Source organism: Poecilia formosa, unplaced genomic scaffold (genome assembly GCF_000485575.1).
Source record: "Poecilia formosa unplaced genomic scaffold, Poecilia_formosa-5.1.2 Scaffold5, whole genome shotgun sequence".
Taxonomy (NCBI): Eukaryota; Metazoa; Chordata; class Actinopteri; order Cyprinodontiformes; family Poeciliidae; genus Poecilia; species Poecilia formosa.
In genome coordinates, this window is record NW_006799944.1 from 5,924,850 (window position 1) to 5,944,783 (window position 19,934).

Consider the following 19,934-nt stretch of genomic DNA (forward strand, 5'->3'; position numbering starts at 1 on the left):
TATATTTCAAGCAAGCATTGCAGCACTTTTACACTCGGACATGGGAAGATTTTCAAACGCAGCAAAAGAAAGAGTCCATAGGAGCTCTTCAAACAGTTTGAAAGTTTATAAGCAGGCGTTATAAGGCTGATATGCTGTGAGAAATAAGACTTTAACACATGACAGCATAGAGACTTTGTCACAATTTTATTGGGACAGGAAATGGAGTTGGTTCACTGGCCACGAGCTTTCCTTTTCCCACAGTTTTTCTAATGGCTGCAGATATTATTGTTGCATATTCAAAAACCAAAGAAAAAAAAAAGAAATCCAATAAAATGTGATGAGAGTCAATTGCACTGAAATACAGCTTAAAATAATGACTTTTATTCATTTCATATGTCAGGCCGGTCTATCCAGGTCCGGCTGCCAAACGCGATCAATCCCAACGTGATGGCGCCATTAAGTTTTTGAGGATCAATCCTGTGTAAATCCTAATGGATTTTTTGACTGGAGCCTTGAAGCCCCGAGGCATTTCTGGACCTTTATTACAGTCAAATAAGGGACTTTAAATGACTTTGCATTCGGCCAGACTGGACTGTGGAGTCTCATCCCTCATTGCTTTCTATCCGTCCCTGAGATAGAAGCGGTGCTCCATTAGTTTCGGTGTCCAGACGTGGACGGCCTCAATGGATGGGCCTGTCACGGCTCTCTCATTTGCCCCCATGTACAGCAGGGTTTGTTATCACACATCTAATTAGAACTTGATAAAAAATATTTCACAAAAAATCCAGTCATTAAATATAGTTTAAGGAGATTTATGGTCAAATATGCCTTAAAGATCTTTTAATGGCTCTGCTGACTTGTTAAGTTTGTAATTAATGGTCTTCTAATACAAAGTGTGGTGTGATTTAGAAAGCACAATGAGATTCTGGGAATGAAGTCGTTTTGGAAAAGGGCATCTGGGGCTCCCAGAAGCCATATTAAATAGTTCTGCTTAGACTGCTTTGCTTAGAACCATAAAGTCTGCTTTGAAAAGTTCAAACACACCAGTGTTTTCACAAAGATGAGGCCATTTTTATGCTGTGGTGCACCGAATGCTGCATAATTATAAAGCAGCCGCAGCAGAAGTCTCCACTCCTTCTGTAATGCCGCATGCATTTTTAAAGTGCAAAGCATAACAGTTTAATTTGAATAATGGGAGATATCTCTTTTTTAAAGTCCCCTCATTCTGACAGTAAAGCTAACAAGCGAACAAGTATCCAACGGCAAACGCATTACACCAGAAACGGTCTCCTTTTTCGTCATGAGAGTAATGGTATCCTTATTAGCATAATTAATGACAAATGGCAGTGCAGCATTGGTGAATTGGTTCTGGGGGATGATAAATTGGTGGATGCCCAGGTTAGTGGCTGCCAAGGAGGCCTCTTTGGCTGTCATCCCTCCTGCTTCTGCTCTGGCGCAGTTCATTACTCACCATGTGAGATGCCACATTACATTGCCCGGTACTGTGAGCACGGAGAACTTAATAACGCCACCCACAACCACGCGGGGCCCGCTGCTTTACCCACAGTCCAGAGGGCAGGTCTCTCTGCGAGGGCTCGCATTCGCGAAGAGCGAGGGCTGCACGGGAGCCGTCTCCTGCAGCTCCGCTGATCAAAACAGATCACACGTCAGTCACTTCTTCAGGGGAGTTGAAACCATATGACCCAGTCGCCCGAGCCGCTGAGTGTTTCTTGTTAGGATTTCTTGGGGCTCGCCACATCCCTCCCATCATTACGGGTTAGTTTGCCCACAGAACCGCTAATTAAGAGGGGATTTGTGTAATTGTGCCTTCTGCTGCGTCCCATCCGGCACATGCAATTTACTGCCAGTCCTCTGCCAGCTTTTACACTTGTCCAGAGAGGCGGACGCCATTTATGCACACATTCTGCTGCACATTTACCAGCAGCCACAGCTGGGGATCAACGCCAGTGGCATGGCAGTGTCTTAAAATACTCCGTGCTGCTGATTAAAGTCTGATCGTCAACTGTTTCTTTTCAGCAACGCTCCCAGTTGCAGGCTAGCAGACATGGCTCTCCTGTCACTTCTGAGAGGTTAGTGTTTCCAGTGACAGAAATAGGTTCTGTTAGGTTCTAAAGCTACGCATGTCCCTTATGAATTTTCACATGTTACAACCACAAACCTCAATGTGCTAAGCGGAAGGAAAATAATACATTCAAAATTTTTCTTTGCAAATGAAACCTGAAAAGTCTGGCATGTATTTGTTTTCAGCCTCACTGTACCTTTACTAAAGAGCTAAAAGTCTTTAGGTATGTCTCCATCAGTAAGTTTACTATAGAGGTTGGAACAACTGACTTAAAGTTTTACCTCCATGTTGTGTAGAATTTACCATGATAAAACAGATGATAAAAATAAAATAACTTAAATACTGATCCAAAAATGAATGCACCCATCATCAAATAGGCTACTTCAAACTGCTTATAATTACCTTTAGTCATATTTTCAAATGTATCTGTTTTTATTCGCTCTCTTATGAAACCTAAACTCATTCAAACCTCAAAAGTATTAATTATATAACTGTGTTGGCTCTCTTCAGGCTTTGCTGACATCAATAAAATTTTATTCATGACTTTAAAATCGCAATTTTATCATGATTGTTGTTGTACTGCGATAACAATAAAACACTTTTTTTTTTTACAATTCTCAATCAGACTGAATCTGGGAACGGCTCTTCAAGTCGTGTTTCAGGTTGTTGTCCTGCCAGAAACCGAAACCGTAGCACCAAAACTGTCGCTTATTTAGCTCTATCCGACTTCCCAACTAACTCTGACCGGTTCCCTTGTATCTGCTAAAGAAAAGCAGTCCCTCAGCATGATGCTGCCATCATTTTTTCACTATTGGGATGAAGTTTTTTTTTTTTAGCATTTCCGTTTGTTGTTTCTTTATGGCTTTGTTTTAATGTTTCCTTTTGTAAAAATCAGGTTGATGGTGTTCAGCTCCTTCAGATTTACCATGACTCTCCTCCAGTATTAATCCTCTGCTCAACTGGGTTGTCAGTTTCAGAAGGCAGCAGTATCTCCGTAGATTTGCCATTGTACTGTGCTGTTTCCATTTTCAAATGATAGATATATATGTATGCTTAAAACAGAGATATAACCCATCTGTGTTTTACACTTGTCAACAAGCTGCATCCTGACCCGTCCGCTGTGTTGGTCTTCATGATGCTGTCAAAACGTCTCAGAACATCTGCAGTTACACTGAGATCAAATTATGCTTTAGTGGATTCAGCGGCATTAAATGAGGTGATTCGTGAAAGGATTTGGATTTTTTTTTATTTAAGGATTTCAAAGTAAATTCCAAAAGCGTGCCATACTTTATTTATGTAAAGCCATGTGTCGCTTTTCTCCTACTTCAAATAAATAAACTCTGAATAAAATATACTGGAGATTTTGGTCGTAAAGTGTGGGGGGGGGGAGTGATGAAGTTAAAGGGGGATAAATGTTGTTTCCAAGCAATTTGGCATGAGAGCCGTCCAGCACACAGCTGGGGCTGACTTTTGGCTGAATCTTGCCATTGGATTTTTAGCAGTGCTTGTAACAGATGTAAACATGAGTGAGTCATTTAACCTAGATTTTATTTATTTATTTATTTTATTTATTTTGCATCTGTCGTTACAGAAACATAGATTCAATTCTTTTCACTGTATGTCCACGTTAAGCGTGGATCATAAAATACCGCTGTCGTGCAATTTCAACACTTTCTGTGAACTGGACAAAGAATAAAGCTTATTTAAAATTATGTAGCTTCTTTGCACAATTCCTCATGTTTCCACTTCCTTTGTTTCTTCATAAATCAGAAACATCCAGCCGTCTCATCCAGAGGTTTGTAACCACAAACAGATTCCTTCACTCCGCCATCCGCATTCGCAAAACCTTTTCCAACTTGCTTACTTTTTTTTTTTTTTTTGCTGCACATTCACATAAAATAAAGTGAATATTTTAACATAAAGCCAGCTGCTGTCAGGAAGGTTGCAACAGAATGCTCCACTCCCACTGCAGCGAGGCTGAGGAAATAAGCCGCACACATCCAGAGGAGACAAATAAAAATAGATTCGGCATGTAATCTGTTTCAGTATCAGTGTTTTGTGCATTTTAGAACGTTAATCGACTTCCCAGTAAACATTTAAATTATTCAAAATTTACACTTCCGCTTTTGCAAATCTTTTTTTTTTCTTTTTGCCTTTTTTTACTCATCTGTCTTGCGGTTTTAAAAAAAGTAGGGGAAAGATAAAAGAAAAAGAATGAGTTTCACAGAGCCATAGTCATTAAAAGAATCTGAAAATAGCAACTCACTATCATCTGTTCTCATAGCACGGGTCAGGAGCTCTGACACCTCCAAAATTCCTCCTGTCAGGGTAGGGGGCCATTTGTATTCTCTCTCATTAGGCAATTTGACTAATGACCTGCCGCGGCTGCAGAGCTACTGAGGGACCCAGAGCCTCGCGCCCTCTCCCTTGCAGCCGCCTGAACACACACCCTCTATTGGAATGGCACAGATGGCATGCCCGGGCGACAAAATAAACTACAATATGTCTCTGAGATGCTGTCAGGCCTGGGCACCATTTCTCATGTCAGAGTGGGGCTAAGGGCTGTGAGTGGGCATAGGGGTCCTCCTCCTCCAGCTCTCTGTTCATCTACTCACCATTATCTGCAGTGGTGACAGAGAGCCGGGTTCTGCAACTAGAATAGCATTTCTGTGGTCTGCATGAAGAATAAGGCTTAAATTGAACGTCACATCGACACTGAAGGGATTGCAATGCCTAGCCCCGCTGCATGCAGAGGGAAGGGATTATTCAGGTGTTTGGAATGTGAAATGCAGCAGCTTCCGGATGAGGCTTCCGAGCTATTTTGGAGCGGTTTCTCCATTATTTCTGTGCTGCCGAACAATAGAGCCGCACAGGAGAGGAGGTTCATTTGCGCTCGCACGTCGTTCCTCGCTTAATTCAGGGGCTCAGACAGATTCGCCCGTGTAATCACACCAGACGGAGATCAATGCGGTTCTGCCGGATTAGTGAAGTGTAAAATAAAAGTTCATCAACATTCCTGAAGTGCTACTCCTGAGTGGTGGCTCAGGTAATATGGGGTATGCTCGATCAGCCACGCATATTTTCCCATCAGTCAGCGCTGCGGCTTTTGTGTTTGCGCGCGTGCGCGGCGGCGTATGTCGGAGGTGTGGGAATGCGATGTATGGTGTTGCTGAGGTCCTGGGTGACAGTGCATCCAACAATGGAAGAGTGAGGGATTAGTGCTCAGCCCAGCGTACGAGGGAGCCCTTCCCGCCCTGAAACAGCCATTCATCTGTGCCCAGGGGCTGGAGATGACAATGCAGCCATTGCTCATTGCACCTGACGGAGCCATTAATAAGGCAATGATCCACACGGGGCCTGTGCTGACTTCGTTCTTTACACTACAATCACTCAAGCCACAGGGTCCTCCTTACTTAACACCGCCGCCGCGCTCACAGCCATCATCATCACTACCATCATCACAGCCACTCTACCAAAAGTCCTGCCAGATGTTTTCCTATTGACTCCAAATGCCAAACAGGTACCCGGCTTCCCCGCACTGCAATACGCTTATGAGGTAATGGAGTGTAGCGTGGCCACTTGGGCGGGTGGAACATGCTTCATGCTGGGATTTCTACTCAGAAGATTGGATTTACATTATTTTTGCCCTTTGCACCCTCGGATTGCTCCGTAGTACAGCATCCATCCCTTACCGCCAAGTCATCTGCTGCGCCTCTCCATTTGTCTGGATGTAAGATATGCTCTGTAGTATAGATGGCGGAGGAATACAAAGTAAGATCTGGTTTTAAATGTAATCCTTGAGCAATAAAGAAACTCTCTGGCCTTCGGCTCTCTGCATCCATCTGTCCGTGCCGTGTAGATCCATCAGCAAGCACAATCTCTGCTTCCCATTGCCAGTTATTGATTTAAATGTATTCTCCCTGCCTACCTCTGCCCCGGCGTTGGTCCTGGCAGCACAAAGTGGCGTTCACTTGTGTTTTTAAGGTTGGAACAGCTGCCATGCTCTGAATAGGCACACATTAAGAGCTAATGTAGAGAGATGCATATCTGTCCTGTATTTTGAAATGTTTTTGATCACTCCTGCTTTGGGCTGGGCTTAGGCAATGAGGTTATCTGTAGCATCACCTTTCAGGTTGTATTATTTTAATGATATTTAGTATTTTTTTAATGATAATCATGAAATCAAGCGCGTAATGTTAATGATGCCACTAAGATTAATAGCGATGCATCAATCACAGATTTGTAGCCAATTTTGGAAGGCGTGGAACTGCCAGCATTGATTTTGGAAAATTGTCTTTCTCGCCTTTGGCAGAGGTGACGTTTCACTGTGTGTGTTACAGAGGAGTCACTGCAAGAAGGAATCTTGTACTCACTTAAAGCAAAGTCATATTATTTGGAGTTAACATGTTTTAAACAGTTTGTAGCATCTTTTATTAGCAAAGAGCATAGTTAGCAAAGTTGGTATTATTAACTTTGAACATCAGTTTTCTTATTTTTTCAAAAAACTTATGTTACAGAATTTCTCAAGCTGCCAACATTTCCAGATCCAGCATGTTACAAAACACACAGAAGATAAAAAAAAAATCTAAAGAATGAAACAAAGCACTGTAGAACCTTTTCTAAGCTATTATATTGACTTTCTGGGTAGTACTTTATGATTGTTTTGTCTGTGAAAGGCACTTAATAAACTTTATTGAGATACTTGTTCTAACGCATTCAACTTCCAAATACCGAAGTCAGCTATGGGTCAATTCCCCCTTTGGTCAACAGCTGATTTCTCATTATATCAAAGTGTTAACATTCAAATATTAACTAAGACAACATTTAACCTGTTATTTTAATAATTACGTTCATCAAAGCTTGCTCACGTTAGCATTTAGCTCAAAGCGGCTCTGTGTCCAACCTTTAAGAACAGTACGGGGTAATGAGCAAAAAAAAAAAAAGCCATGAAAAGTGAAAAAGCTTTCCTTCTTTGCCTGCAAGGTCACAGCCACACTTTGATCACAAAGATCGCATTGTATTACGGTCATCTCCGAGCGCCAAACCCTGCATCCCTGTAATAACCGAGTCGCTGAAAGCGTCAACGTGAGGAAATATTTTTATCATGTCAGAACTGTTAAATATTGCTCCGAACAGGAAAGGCCGACGCGATCGCCAGCTCCCAGACGGTGACTCACAACCTTGGCTTACATTTATGAGTTCCCTTTCGCGGGCCAGCGCCGTGACCTGACTGTGGGTTAAAGAGAAGCAGTTTGAAGCTCGGCCCCTTGATAATTTGGAGCCGTGGTCGGGAGCCAGCGCCGGCAACTTTTATCACTCCAGAATTGGGAGTTTTACAAAGAAGCCGAGCAGCTGCAGTTTTCCCCCTTCAGCGTGGAAGCGAGAGGCTTTGTGTCTCCTGTCACCCCGTGTTAATTTGGGCCCTAATGTATTTTATAAACAAAGGGCTGCTCTCTAGCCTGACAGTCGTGACACCTTGATTCCAGTGCAGGATGCATGCAGGACGGGGTTACACCATTAATAATCAACTGGCAGCCATCACACCATTTTAACCACGATCATTATGATAAAGGGCATACACTTAATTACAGGCCTGCTTAATTATAGCTCTGTTGAAGCTCGTTTGTTTGGTCAAATGCTAATTATACCACCACGCTCCTGGCAAGTCCTCATTTCAATCCACTTTTTTTTTTTTCTTTTTTTTTTTGCGCTGGCTGAACAGTGCGGCTTATTTTCATGCAAATTCGATATCTCGTGAGTGTTTTGTCTCCCCTCTATACGCTTTTCTGTGCCTACAGTGCGAGCGCGTCTTTGTTTCAGAGGTGAACATCTCTCAGACAAGACAGAATCAGGAATAATCAAGAGTAATTAAACTGGAAGAGGGCTGGGAGAAGGGCTGGGCTGGAGGAGAGAGTGGAGGTGCTCATACACAGTGAATAAAAAAAAAAAGCCTTTCATCTTCTCTCTGTAGACGGAAGGCGGGGAGGCGCTGGGGCGGCTGGGGATGGTGATAGCTTTGCTGTTTTGTAATCCTGCATTTAGACTTCAGAAAGTAGTTGCATTTAAGGCTACAGATTAAAATGTTCTGTTGGTTTAAAGTTCAACTTTGTTTCTCTTTCTTTCTCCTCCCTGCAGCTCTCGACGATGTGCCATTTATGGTGTCGGAGAAGTTTCACGTAAAACCTCAACAGGTAAAGAAAAAAAAAAAAACAATCCTCAGGATCAGATGACAAATGCGCGATTGTTTCCTGATCTTAAATGCAACACGAGAGTGAAAATGAGTCGTTTTCTAGTGCATCTCTTCAGACGAGCAGTAGCTCCTGTTTCCTTCCTTCGTCTACCATTCCTTTCCTTCTTTGTCCTCTCCTTTCCTATCTTCCACACTGAGAGATGAATGCGTGCAGTCAGGCAGAGCTGACTCAATGCAGTCCATTTGGCTGGCTGGCAGAGGTTGTCACTGCAGCCCCGTTTGTATTGACAAGGAGCTGGAAAGGATTAAAGTTTTTAAGTATGCTTACTTAGCCTTGAGCCTAACCGCCATGTTTCTTCTGTGTTTTTTTTCTTCTTCCTCCTTCCTTTCCCCCCTTTCCCTCCTCCTCCCCCCCTGCTTTTGATTTCAGATGCAGCAAGTCAGTTTAATGGGCATTACGATCAAATCCCTGGCAGAGATCGAGGAGGAAGTGAGTAGAGGCTGCAACGCTCGGCTGCCGCCGCCGCCGCCGCTGGCCCAGAATGCAAAGCAAACGGTCTTGGGTTGTAATTAAGTGTCTGAGACAGTGAGGCCCTGTTGGCTCCACTAAGCCCCAATTGAATAAAAGCATGGCCATGCGAGGCAGCCTTTCTCTCCTAAAAGTGTTGCCTCCTGTTCCAAGAACTGTTGACTTTTATCCCTTTATTCTTGCCTCCAACAACTCAATCATGCATCTCACACAGCACAGCGCTGCAGAGCTTAAAGGCGCAGTTTGGGTGTTTAAAAACTAATTTCTGTTAAAATTTTATAAGATGATAATAATTCTCTGGACCTCAAGTCATTATTAGCTGATCCAGGAGGACTGGATCGATACCAAGGAGAACCTCTACCACCTTGGACTAGTCCAGTCTACCGGATGGGCAAAATAATATTTGGTGATGAATTTTATTTATTTATTTTTTATCTGGCTGATAGTCATTGCCACAGAACAATAAACGTGACATGACAAAAGAACCTTTTCCTTATCGTAAATGAAAAACAATTTCAATATTATTTCAACAAATAATCCATCGGAACTACAGCTTCTTCTCCATCTTTGATTGCAATAGAAAAATTAGACTAGATCTGCACAACGCTAGAAATTTGGATTGTGACCTTATTACATCCAAACAGTTTCTTTGATCTTTAGCATCTTGGACCAAATCATAAGTGTGGGGTGTGGGCATACACTGCACCAAGATGCTAAATGTATCGATGGCATGGAAAGCATTTATTCATGACAGTTGGAAATGGCAACCTATAAATATTGCACGTTCGCCCACAGATAAGGTGATAATGATATTCAGTAATGTGAAGCCTCTTTTCAAAGTCTGTGTATTCACTTTTCCTGTTTGCTCTCCATTTAGCATGAGCCGATACCGCTGCGCATCAGGGTGCTACTGCAGCTAACCAAACAGAGAAACAACAACGGTCCTTCAAAATGCAAAGCTTTTCAAAGTAGAGCGGGCATAATCAATGTAAAATGATCAGCTTACTGTCTAACATTTGTATTTTCTCCATCTAAATGTGGACCAGGGAGCTAGGAGACGCCCATGTCTGGTTTAATCAGTCATCAGGTTTTTTTTAGGGTATGTAGGAAGATCATTGGTGATGCACTGACTCCAACTTTGCATACTTGTGGAAATAACCGTTGCCTTTTCCATGAATCATCACCCAAAGCGACTCACGTTGAGCTGTTAGCGTCAGCATCTGAGACTCTGCTAAGACACCAACAAAGTTATCTAGTGCAGTTAAGATAACAGGTGCTTACGATATTTCAACACGACCTCGCTTTAGAATCCCGAGCTATAACCTTTCGGAAGAGCTTTTAGTTTCAGATTCGCCATGTTAAACTTTTTAATCTCTCAGTCAGCCCCACCGTCGAGAAGAAAGTGACACTGTGCCGTAGAGCAAATAAAAAAAGAGCTTCAAAAGTTCTCCCCATTCCTGATGAAATACTGTAGCCTACAGGCATCTGTAGGAAGGAAATCATCTGTACGCGGCTCCTTCCCTTTACAGCTCAAGTGTTTGTGAAAGCGAGAGACAGAAAGAGTGCGCATGTCTTTGTGCGTTTCGCTGTGTATGTGTGTGTGTGTGTGTGTGTGCGGGTGTGTGCTCTAAAGAGAGTGACAACCCCCCTTCTCTCTCATTAGCACGGTATCTTGGTATCAGAACTGCCAGGAAGTGACAGACCACTGTAAAAGAACAGGTGCTGTTGGGTTTGAGATGTGTTACAGAGCAAACACTCCCTCATCAAACCGGGTGTCTGTTCTGCACTCTGCCTCTGTCTTCTGTCACACACTATCCAAATCACACAGAGTCGCCATCTTGTCATATGGTCATCTGAATGAAGCTCATTGCCGGCGCAGGTATTAACGCCATCTACATGTGCATGTGTGTGTGTCCAGGCTGGAGACAGGCTGACTACTCATCCTATATATTCTTGTCTTTTATTCCTTCTTCCTGCGCTCTTGCTTCCTCTCCTCCTCCTCCTCCACCTCCTCCACCCTCCTTTTCTTCTCCGGGAGCGTGATTAGCAGGAGGACACATGGTGAGCTGAGCTGGGGAAGAGAAGGGAAGGGCATGAGAAATCATTAATTACAGCCGCGCTGGAGCTGATGAAGTAAATGTGAGATAGTGTAACACACAGGATTTAGTGAAGTGGACGACAGCACAAGATTAATGGCGGGGCCAGGCTGATGAGGATAAGTCACAGCTTAGCTTGATAATTAGTTTCCAAGTGGAAACATCCCTCACCATTGTGTTATTTTTACTTCTCTCCTCTTATTATCATAGCCCGATGAGATGTGCGGCACAAGCAGGGGGGGAAAGTGGAGTCAGTGATGTACCTGCGAGGACCAAACCCTTCTCCTTTTGTTTTCTTTGTTACACTTTTAGTGCAATTAATACGATTCTTTTTTTTGTTTTCTTTCTGAGCTGCAGCTGCTGCTTTCCAGTTGCAAATATCTTCTTCCTCTGCTGTCCAGGAGAGGTCACTCTCACTTGTCCTCAGCTTTTCCTCTTTCTCAAAGGCTAAGGTCGCTCCTACTACGACGAATTCTAATTGCCTTCTCGTCTCAAACTCTTTCAAAAAAAAAAAAAAAGAAAAGAAAAAACACACACAGAAGGAGAAGAAAGAGACGTGCCTTCTCAAATTCTCCACATGCACGTGTAATTGAGGTAAACTGTTGTAATCAGAGCCACAGTTGTAGATAGGACCATTCCTTAACAGGCATCACTTAAGCCATGTCTCAGGCGATGTTGGTTCCAGCAATTAGGCATTCTTTTCATTTCCCAAATGACTCGCAAAAAACTTGCGGATATTATAATTGCTTTTAGCCACGCATATCTAATTTGTGTCTTTTTAAGTGTTAATTAGTAAGCGAATTAAAGTGACATCTTTATGTAGTTTGCTCTGCTGAAAAATGTTGTTGGCGGCTGCTTAATGATTTTTAGAGCGAGTATGGCAGAGTGGAAAGAAGTGTGTGTGCACACAAGACGGGGTTTTCATTAGCACCTATGTATGATCGCCTTTTAGTGCTTGTAGGGAGTTCTCTGCGTGCGTTCGTACGCGCGCGTGTACGTGTGTGTGTGTTTGGGTGTCAATGAATGGAAGGACAGTAGTGTACAGGGGTGTGTGAGAGGGAGAGAGAGCTCCAAATAGAGGTGGAATTAATGAAGACAACATGTCACATATTTTTGGCAGTGGAGCAGGGACAGGAAATGAAGCTCGGCTCGTCTGGGTGACTGCCGCCCATGTTCGAGTGTGTCACTGTCCTGTCAGGCTGTGTGTAAAACTGGCAGACATTGATACATGCTCTCCCTGATAACACCCCATTCCCCCATCCATCATCCACACACACACGCACACTCTCACGCACGCACACACGTACGCACACTGGTATATTTATTTACTGTGCCAGATGTTGAGACTGATTTCTGTGTGAGCGGAGGGAGCTGAATACTTTCACAAATAATAGGCTTCTGATATGTGACAGGTTTGGGTAACTTGCAGCTTCACCACCAAGTAGACGAAGGTGGGTCGTCGCCCCACCCCGCCCCCCTTCTCCCTCCCTCAAGCCCCCTCACTGCCCCGTCGATAGTGCACAGTTTCAACATTTCAGTTGTTTGTAGCTTGCTTTCTTGGAGTTGGGACTGTGGAAAACTTCTTCCCGTGATCATACAGCATCACCTAGTGCTTCGTAGCAGTAATGCAGCTGCTGGACTTTTTGTCTTTGAATTCACTAGAGGATGATTCTTGCTGTTGAGTAGCTCTGAAGCAGTTTCTATATAATCTATCACAATAGTACTGTTTTCAGTCCAATTGTAAAAAAAAATAATAATCAATGCTTTTGCCTGGGAGGCTTTCCTTTAAATTTTCTCATAATTAAAGTGTAATTAAGTTTTGGAATCAGAAAGTTGAGATTTGTAAATAAAAAAAATTGGAACAATTGTAATGTATTAGTTCATGATTTAACTCTGTAAACATTGTCATTTTGTTGACGGGTGATTTGATGATTGTGAGGAATAGAAGTGTGAGAAGAATTAGACTGATGATTGAACTTTATGCAAAAATTACGAGTCAATTTAACTCGTTCCATACATTATTTGGCAACTGCATATTCTCATAGAAGTGGAAACACAAAATTGAAACATATGTAATTTTTCTGGTCACAAATACATAAGGGTAAATTTAATTTGATGGGGGGTTTTTTTGTAGTTAAAATAATAAAACATAAAAAAAAAAAAAAAAAAAACACAAAATCACCAAGAGGCGCTAAACATGTAAGACAAGAATAATGTCAAATGAAAAACTGGCAGGATTACTATTTAAAAACATGACAATGGCAAGACTGAAGTGTGAAGTTTTTTTTTTTTGGGCCATTATTATTTTAAATGTAAAAAAATAGGACATCAAACGAAAATTACATTATCTCTCAACAAAAAACCTACTTCTGCTTACCTTTAATCGTTTTACATTTTAAAGTTAAAATCAATCACATTTTTTTGTTTATTTTTGCCTTTTATTTCTGGTTTCTGGTGAGATTATCCTACCTCCGAGCCCTGCACGGACCTCACTCATTTCCTGGCTTTGAGTCTTTCCCAGAACTCCAAAGCAATCTGCTGACGCAGTGTTTTAACTTTCCCTCTTTATTCAATTTGTGTCAAAAATTATTTAAACGAAATCCCGGGACATCATTGAGCAACATACCAAACAAATAAAAAAACTATAAAAACAGAATAAAACAAAGAAACAAACATCAATAAAGAAAAACAATTAAAAAAACCCCAAACAAATGAATTGACGCCAACTTCTAATATTGACTGTCTTATCGACGTTCCACCGCAAGGGGGCAGTGATTCTTTACATTCTCCATAAATTCTTTCTCTCTTCTTTCTGCTGCTGTGGGCTCCCAGCTTCTGTTTGGATGGATACGATTAGATCAGACATTTTTAATCAGAAGCTGAATGGCTTTTGTCACAATCCAGTTAAAATAGGTCAAAAAAGTGTAATTAAATGTATTTCTTTGTGCTCTACTCTCCTCAATACTATCTAGGTTTTGTTTTTGGCTTGGTTTTCACTTGTCAGACTGTAATTCTATCTTTTTCTTCTCCTTGCAGTTCCACTACAACTTCGGCACAGAACTGAGTATTGTTCCTTAACCCCTCGTCCGGCTCTCCCTCCGAGAAACGCAACAAGAATAGTTCAATGGACTAGAAGGATCATTTATGAGTTAATCGGGGATTTTTACTTTCAAATGTTGCATGATTTCTCATTTTATTTAAATTATTTAATTTCTAAAAAAAATAAGTACTAGAAAAGATACTTTATATGTATTTTTTTCTTTTTAGATAACTCTTGCAAACTTTTTGATAGTTTTTTTTTTTTTAATCCGTGTTTCTCAGATAGCAGCACAGGATGAGATTAAAACATTCCTACGTGCCAAAAATAAAACTAAGTCACATTCCCAAATGGAATATTTGTTAAATCTACGTTAGCTGTGACTCACGTTTCGCTCATCAGAGTTGCACGTCGTTGCCGATGCCTCGGGAGGATGAAGGAGAACGCACAAATGGGTCCATCTGACGCTCATTTTCCAGAAGAAGCATCTTTCTGTCAGGAAGTTGATCATGAGCAACACACGGCACGAATGAGCGGAGCCTTGAGACGTGGAGCGTTTACCCCAGACACCCACACACACACACACACGTCAACAGTGGCTCCTTTACTGACTCAGCTCGTTTAAAAGCACCACTATATTAAGTTGTAGCGGTGGAGAATGTTCCTCCAGCCTGCTGCATATCCTGAGGAAATAATTAATAGAACTTGGACTTCATTGACCTGAATTATTCTGACGACAATTAAGGTTATAATTTATCTTCCTATGCAAAAAGTCAATGGCTTAGAATTTTTTTTTTTTTTTTTTTTAAATATGAAAAAAAAATACATTCTAGTAATAAAGCTGAATTTTAATAACAAAGCATGACTATTTTATTGCTGCTCTTGTTTCATTTGCATTTGAGTACACTTCTGCACACATTTATCAGGTGTAATTAGTACCTGACGCTCATACACAGACCTGCATCCTTGCTGTTAATTAGACTCTCATTCTGCTAAGTTTGTGAACTTCTAGCTTTTGCCAACTGTGTGATTTTTTTCTTTTTGTATTTTTTTTTTTTTTCCTGACCAAACTCCTAATGGCTTTTGATATTCACAGGTGTTTAATGAAGCAGGCGGCAGATGACAGCCTTCCGTGAGCGTTTGGTTTGTTGCTGTGCTCTGCTGCTAAAATCAGAGCGACTGAGGAATTCTCTGCAGAGGGAACAGCTTTCACGCTCCTTCGCGAAGGTGACACTCATGTCAGCGAAGCCCCGGAGAACGTGACAGGCTTCAACAGCCTCCCTCCCTGCTGGTTCACACAGTGCATCTACGCGGTGTGCCATATGCATACTGCATGACTGCGAGAAACACAGTTAAGATTTGCAAACTAATGTGCCAGGCGTTTTTAATATCACACGGAACATTTTTGGGGCTTTGTTTTCATTCTAGGCGCGCCGTTTTGCTGTAAGCGTTCTTAAACGCCGTTTCTTTGTAACGTTTTTGTTCTGCTCTATGAAAATAGACTTGGAGCGTTTTAAATGTCAAGCAATTAAAATGATTAAAATTGTATTAAAGCATATTAAGCTGTAATTTCCATCAGCAAGTATGGTTGAATACCATTTTTTGGCAATGAATCCAACTTAAAAAGTTTGTTTAGAATCTGAAAATGTTTGGCTAACTGTTGAAGCTTATTTATTTACATAGGTGGTATTATGACTGATTAAATAACCTTGGTTGTAATAGAGGAAGCTGTAAAAGGACAGTCGGGCCTCTTTAAGGTTAAAAAGACAGTTTTTAAATGTAGTCTAAAAAATAAAACCTTGGGTAAATCATGCAAAATAACAATATTGGGCCCATAAAAGGTGGTATGACCCAACCCCCTCTTGCTCCGCCCCTTTTCCACCTCTACGTTCACCTGAAGAACTGGAGCAGCCGCCACTGAGGTAACTAAGAAACACAAAGCAGAAAGATTAAATCTAGTCAAACACATATAACGCCATGATTTTGTAGATAAATTCAAAACAGCAAAAAAAAAAACTTTATTACTCCTACATTTAAAGATTTGAAAACTTTGGTGAAATATACAATTATCTATTGTAGCAGGGTGATGATTACATATTAGCCCATTTGTGTGACTGTAACTGCAGCCGTCACGTTGGTAAGAGCTAATAAGTGTCTTAAGACTTGTGGTTGAAAAAGTTTCTGCAATAATTCAAGTTTAAACAGCTCTAGCTATGTTAGCAGCAATGCCAGAAAACGCAACCCTGAGACAGTAAGGCAACACGTCTTACTTGTGGTTTTCATGAGGAACATTAACATACAGTCTTTTTAGAATAGATTTAAAAAGTAAAGTTTCAAGTCTTAATCACAAACCAATTTTTTTTATGCATTTGTTTTTTTTTCTCCTATGGATGAATAACCAGGTGAGCAAAACAATCTCAACTAGATAGAATTTAACTAATTTAGCTCAGTTTGCTCATTTTTTAAAAAAGCATTTGAAATCATGTATGTATCTTTTAGCTGTTAAAACTACTATATTATTTTCCTTATGATTATTTAAAAAAAAATCTGCCCGTTTAAACTGGGTGCATATTTCTACACCAGTTTCATTGATTCAATTCCAGCAGTTTTAATACTGTTTACTGGTTATTTCTACTGGTTACCAAACCGAACCTACTGTGAAAATTAAATAAACTAAACCATGCATTTCTTCAAACACAAGTAAAGTAAGAGAGAAAGACATACATTGAATTGCTATAGCGATGTTCTAGAAGACAATAAAAGAAAAAAAACTTTGTAGATATTTGTCATATTCTTAAAATAGCATTTGTTTTAAATAAACAGAGTATTTCTGCAGAGCTCAGTTTGAGCAGCAGAGCTGTGTTCAGACTTCAGCTGTAGTCTGCCGTTCACTCTGCATGTGAGATGGAAGAGTTTGCATGGAGTTGATGACGAGTTAGCTTCTAGGGCAAGAGAAAAGCTAAACTCTCTATTCTGAAAAGTTAAGGCACCTGCATGTAGAAATGTTTAATCTCCAAAAAACCCCATCTCATCTCATGTTAGTTACAGTATTTCTAGTTCTCCAGGTAATTCATGGACGTTTTGTATATGAAATCCAGTACCTAATCATCTTCTGCCTTTTTTTGGTTGTTTTTTTAACTACATGGTTTTAAAATGATTTGTTGTTTCATGATTTCTTTTTATGCCAAAAACATTCAGTTTTACCTCTAATAAATAAAAAGACCACGAATGGGTTTCAAAAAAAATCTGCAGCCCATTTTCTTAATCAGGTTAATCAGAACACATGACATATTTTACACCTGTGATTTTTAAAACAGCATAATTTCAATCCAGTCTGTGACTTTTTCCAACATTCTCACAGAACCAAATTGCATTCATTCCCTAGTGTTTCAAAAGCAGGGCAAATAAAAGAGCTGGAGGTGCTAAACAGATGTGCCTGCAGTTCGATTGCGTCATCTACTGAAATGAAGTGGTGCAGTGAGGGACGTGAAAAATAGAGAAAAGAGAGTGGCAAACAACTTCATTACGTTTATGCAAAAAATAAAGCACTGGTTTGCTTTCAGTGTTACAATAGCAGGTAACTTTGCTTGAACTATTCACATCCCTTGAGCTTTTTCAAATATTGTTAATTTTCAACAGCAAGCTTTAATGTATGTCACTGGGATTTTATCTGATAAATAAATAAATAATAAAAATCTAATAAAGTATAACCTGAAAAGTGTGGCATGCATTTGTGTTTAAGCTCTTTCACACTCCTAACCCCAAAAAACTTTAAAACAGCATTTTGCTTTCAGAAGTCACCTAATTCCAGTCCATCTTTATGTCATTTTTTTTTCCTGTATTGGTTATTTCTACAAAATGCAATAAGTCTGCAAAGAAAATTCAATAAACTACAACATAAAAGTTTCTTCAAATACAAGTAAAGCAACTGTCCTGAGAAGACTTTGGCTATCTGCTAAGAAAACATTGGAAACATGAATATCAAGGAACACATGCAGACAGCTCAGGAACAAGCTGTAGACAGGTTTAAAGCAGCATTAAATTATAAAACAATACCTCCAAGTCTTAACATCTGTTCACTTCATCATTCAAAAATGGAGAGGGGCACGGCACAGACGAGACCATCCACCTAACTGGATATGTTAGGTTGACGGCCATTATGCGCTACATAAGAGTTCACCTCTCTCCTATTTGGCTTGTATGCAAAATTCTAAACTAGCAAAGCACAACACTTAGCATACGATGAAGCATGGTGGTGGGAGCGTGATGCTTTGGGATATCTTTCTTCAGATAGGAAATGAAGCTGGACAAGGTAGAAGAGAAGATGAATAGAGCTAAACGGGAGTTCACTTTCCAGCATACAGTGACTGTACACATAGTGCAATAGTTTAAATCAAAACATATTCATGGCCTAGTCAAAGTCCAGACATAAATCTAGTTAAAAGATTTGGGGAAAATATTGAAAATGTGCTTTTAAGATTCTATCCATCCAATCTGGCAAAACTTGAAGGACTTTACAGAAAAAACATGTATAAAAAAATATTGTAGACTCTAGATTAGGGTTTCAAACTTGTGTCCTCAAGGGACCCGTGAGATACCTGTGTGGCATCACACAGGTTTTAGACGTGTCCGTGGTATCTCCTAGGTAACCAATAATTCATGTGTTTACACATGGAGACATTTCTAAAGGTTTCTCGATGACAAGTGTTTGATTCCCTTACTCTACATGAGCAAAGCTGATGGAGTGATACCTCAGAAGACCTGCTGCTGTAATTTCTGCAAAAGACGGTCTTCCACATTTCAAGTTGCCATATTTTTGCTCTTTTTTTCCCCCCCCATTACTGCGACTTACAGAAAACTCCACTGTAGTTAGATTTGAGTTGCACTCATGAGCTGTCGCTTTTAAGTTTTGTGTATATTGTTTGTGCTGAGCCGGCTTTGAGGCAAGTGGCCACTTCAGTCTGCCGGGCCTCTGCTGCTGAGTTTCCCTCGGAAGGGTTTGCCTTTAAATGATGTTGTGCGGAGCGGAGCAGCACATCAAAGCCCCACCCCTGTGCGAGTCTGCCAGATGTCTCGTGGTCATTTTTAAACTCACACCCCGGGCCCATGACATGTAGCCGTGTGTAAGCATGTAGACAGAGGTAGATGGGCCACTTGGAAATTGGAAAAGGAAGCCTGTATTTATGAGGTGGTTTGAGGTGCTGTGTTAAGACGGGCTTAGCCTGCCACTCTCCCTCTGACAGGCCTGTTTCCCCCCCCCCACCAACCCCCGCCTTGAATGGAGGTGACCAGAGACAGAGTGAGGTGAAAGAGTAAAGGCAGGAGAGCCTGTCTAAGACGGGGGCTCCCGGGCAGGTGATGCAGCAAATCACTCTGCCACAGAATGTAAGGTTCACTAGATCCATCATCGTATTCGTGGAGAAGTAGGGAGCAAATGCATTGTCTGGTGGGGCGGCTTTAAGCTTTCAGAAACTGGTAAGGAAAAGTTAAGAATGATCATCCAACCTTTAATCCGACCACTTACCTCAGGTCTTTTTCTGTTGTCTTGGTTCCCTGTTGACGTCATTAAGTGTTGGGAGACCCTCACTGAAAGCAAGAGGTCAGACGTGTGGTCTTCACCATACCTCCACCTTAACAAGCCCCTGGGCTGCACTCGGAGGGAAGCCGCACATCATGCACGTCTCTCCATGCTTCAGCTGGAGGTAAGATGAGTGATGTCCCAGAGCAGGGGACCCCCTTTTTCCCCTCCCTCTCCTCTCGTCTCTCCCTCTCTGCGCCAAGGCGGCCGGCCCATGTGAGTCACATTACTGGAATTGTGCAGGGATGGAGTTGGGTGTGAGGTGATCTCTCTCTTCACCCTCCTCTCTCCCCCCTCGCCGCTGCCTCCCTTCCCCTCTCATTCTCTTGCAGATATTCGCCACATGTTGTGAAATGACCAGCAAACATCTTTCCTACTCCCTCTCTCCCTTCTTCCCCCTCCTACACTGCCTGCGACACAGAAATCAATTAACTCCTTT

General features: G+C 41.4%; 1 protein-coding gene across 1 annotated transcript in view; it reads left to right on the forward strand.

The window, feature by feature from the left end:
- LOC103147257 (multivesicular body subunit 12B-like) overlaps positions 1-14,116 on the forward strand; it is a 28,112-nt gene extending 13,996 nt beyond the window's left edge. Inside the window, exons 5-7 of the mRNA XM_016678483.1 lie at positions 8,201-8,256; positions 8,686-8,745; positions 13,917-14,116. Of these exons, the coding sequence (XP_016533969.1) occupies positions 8,201-8,256; positions 8,686-8,745; positions 13,917-13,958 (158 nt within the window). The 3' untranslated portion in view covers positions 13,959-14,116. The remainder of the gene's footprint in view (positions 1-8,200; positions 8,257-8,685; positions 8,746-13,916) is intronic.
- Positions 14,117-19,934: the final 5,818 nt, after the last annotated feature.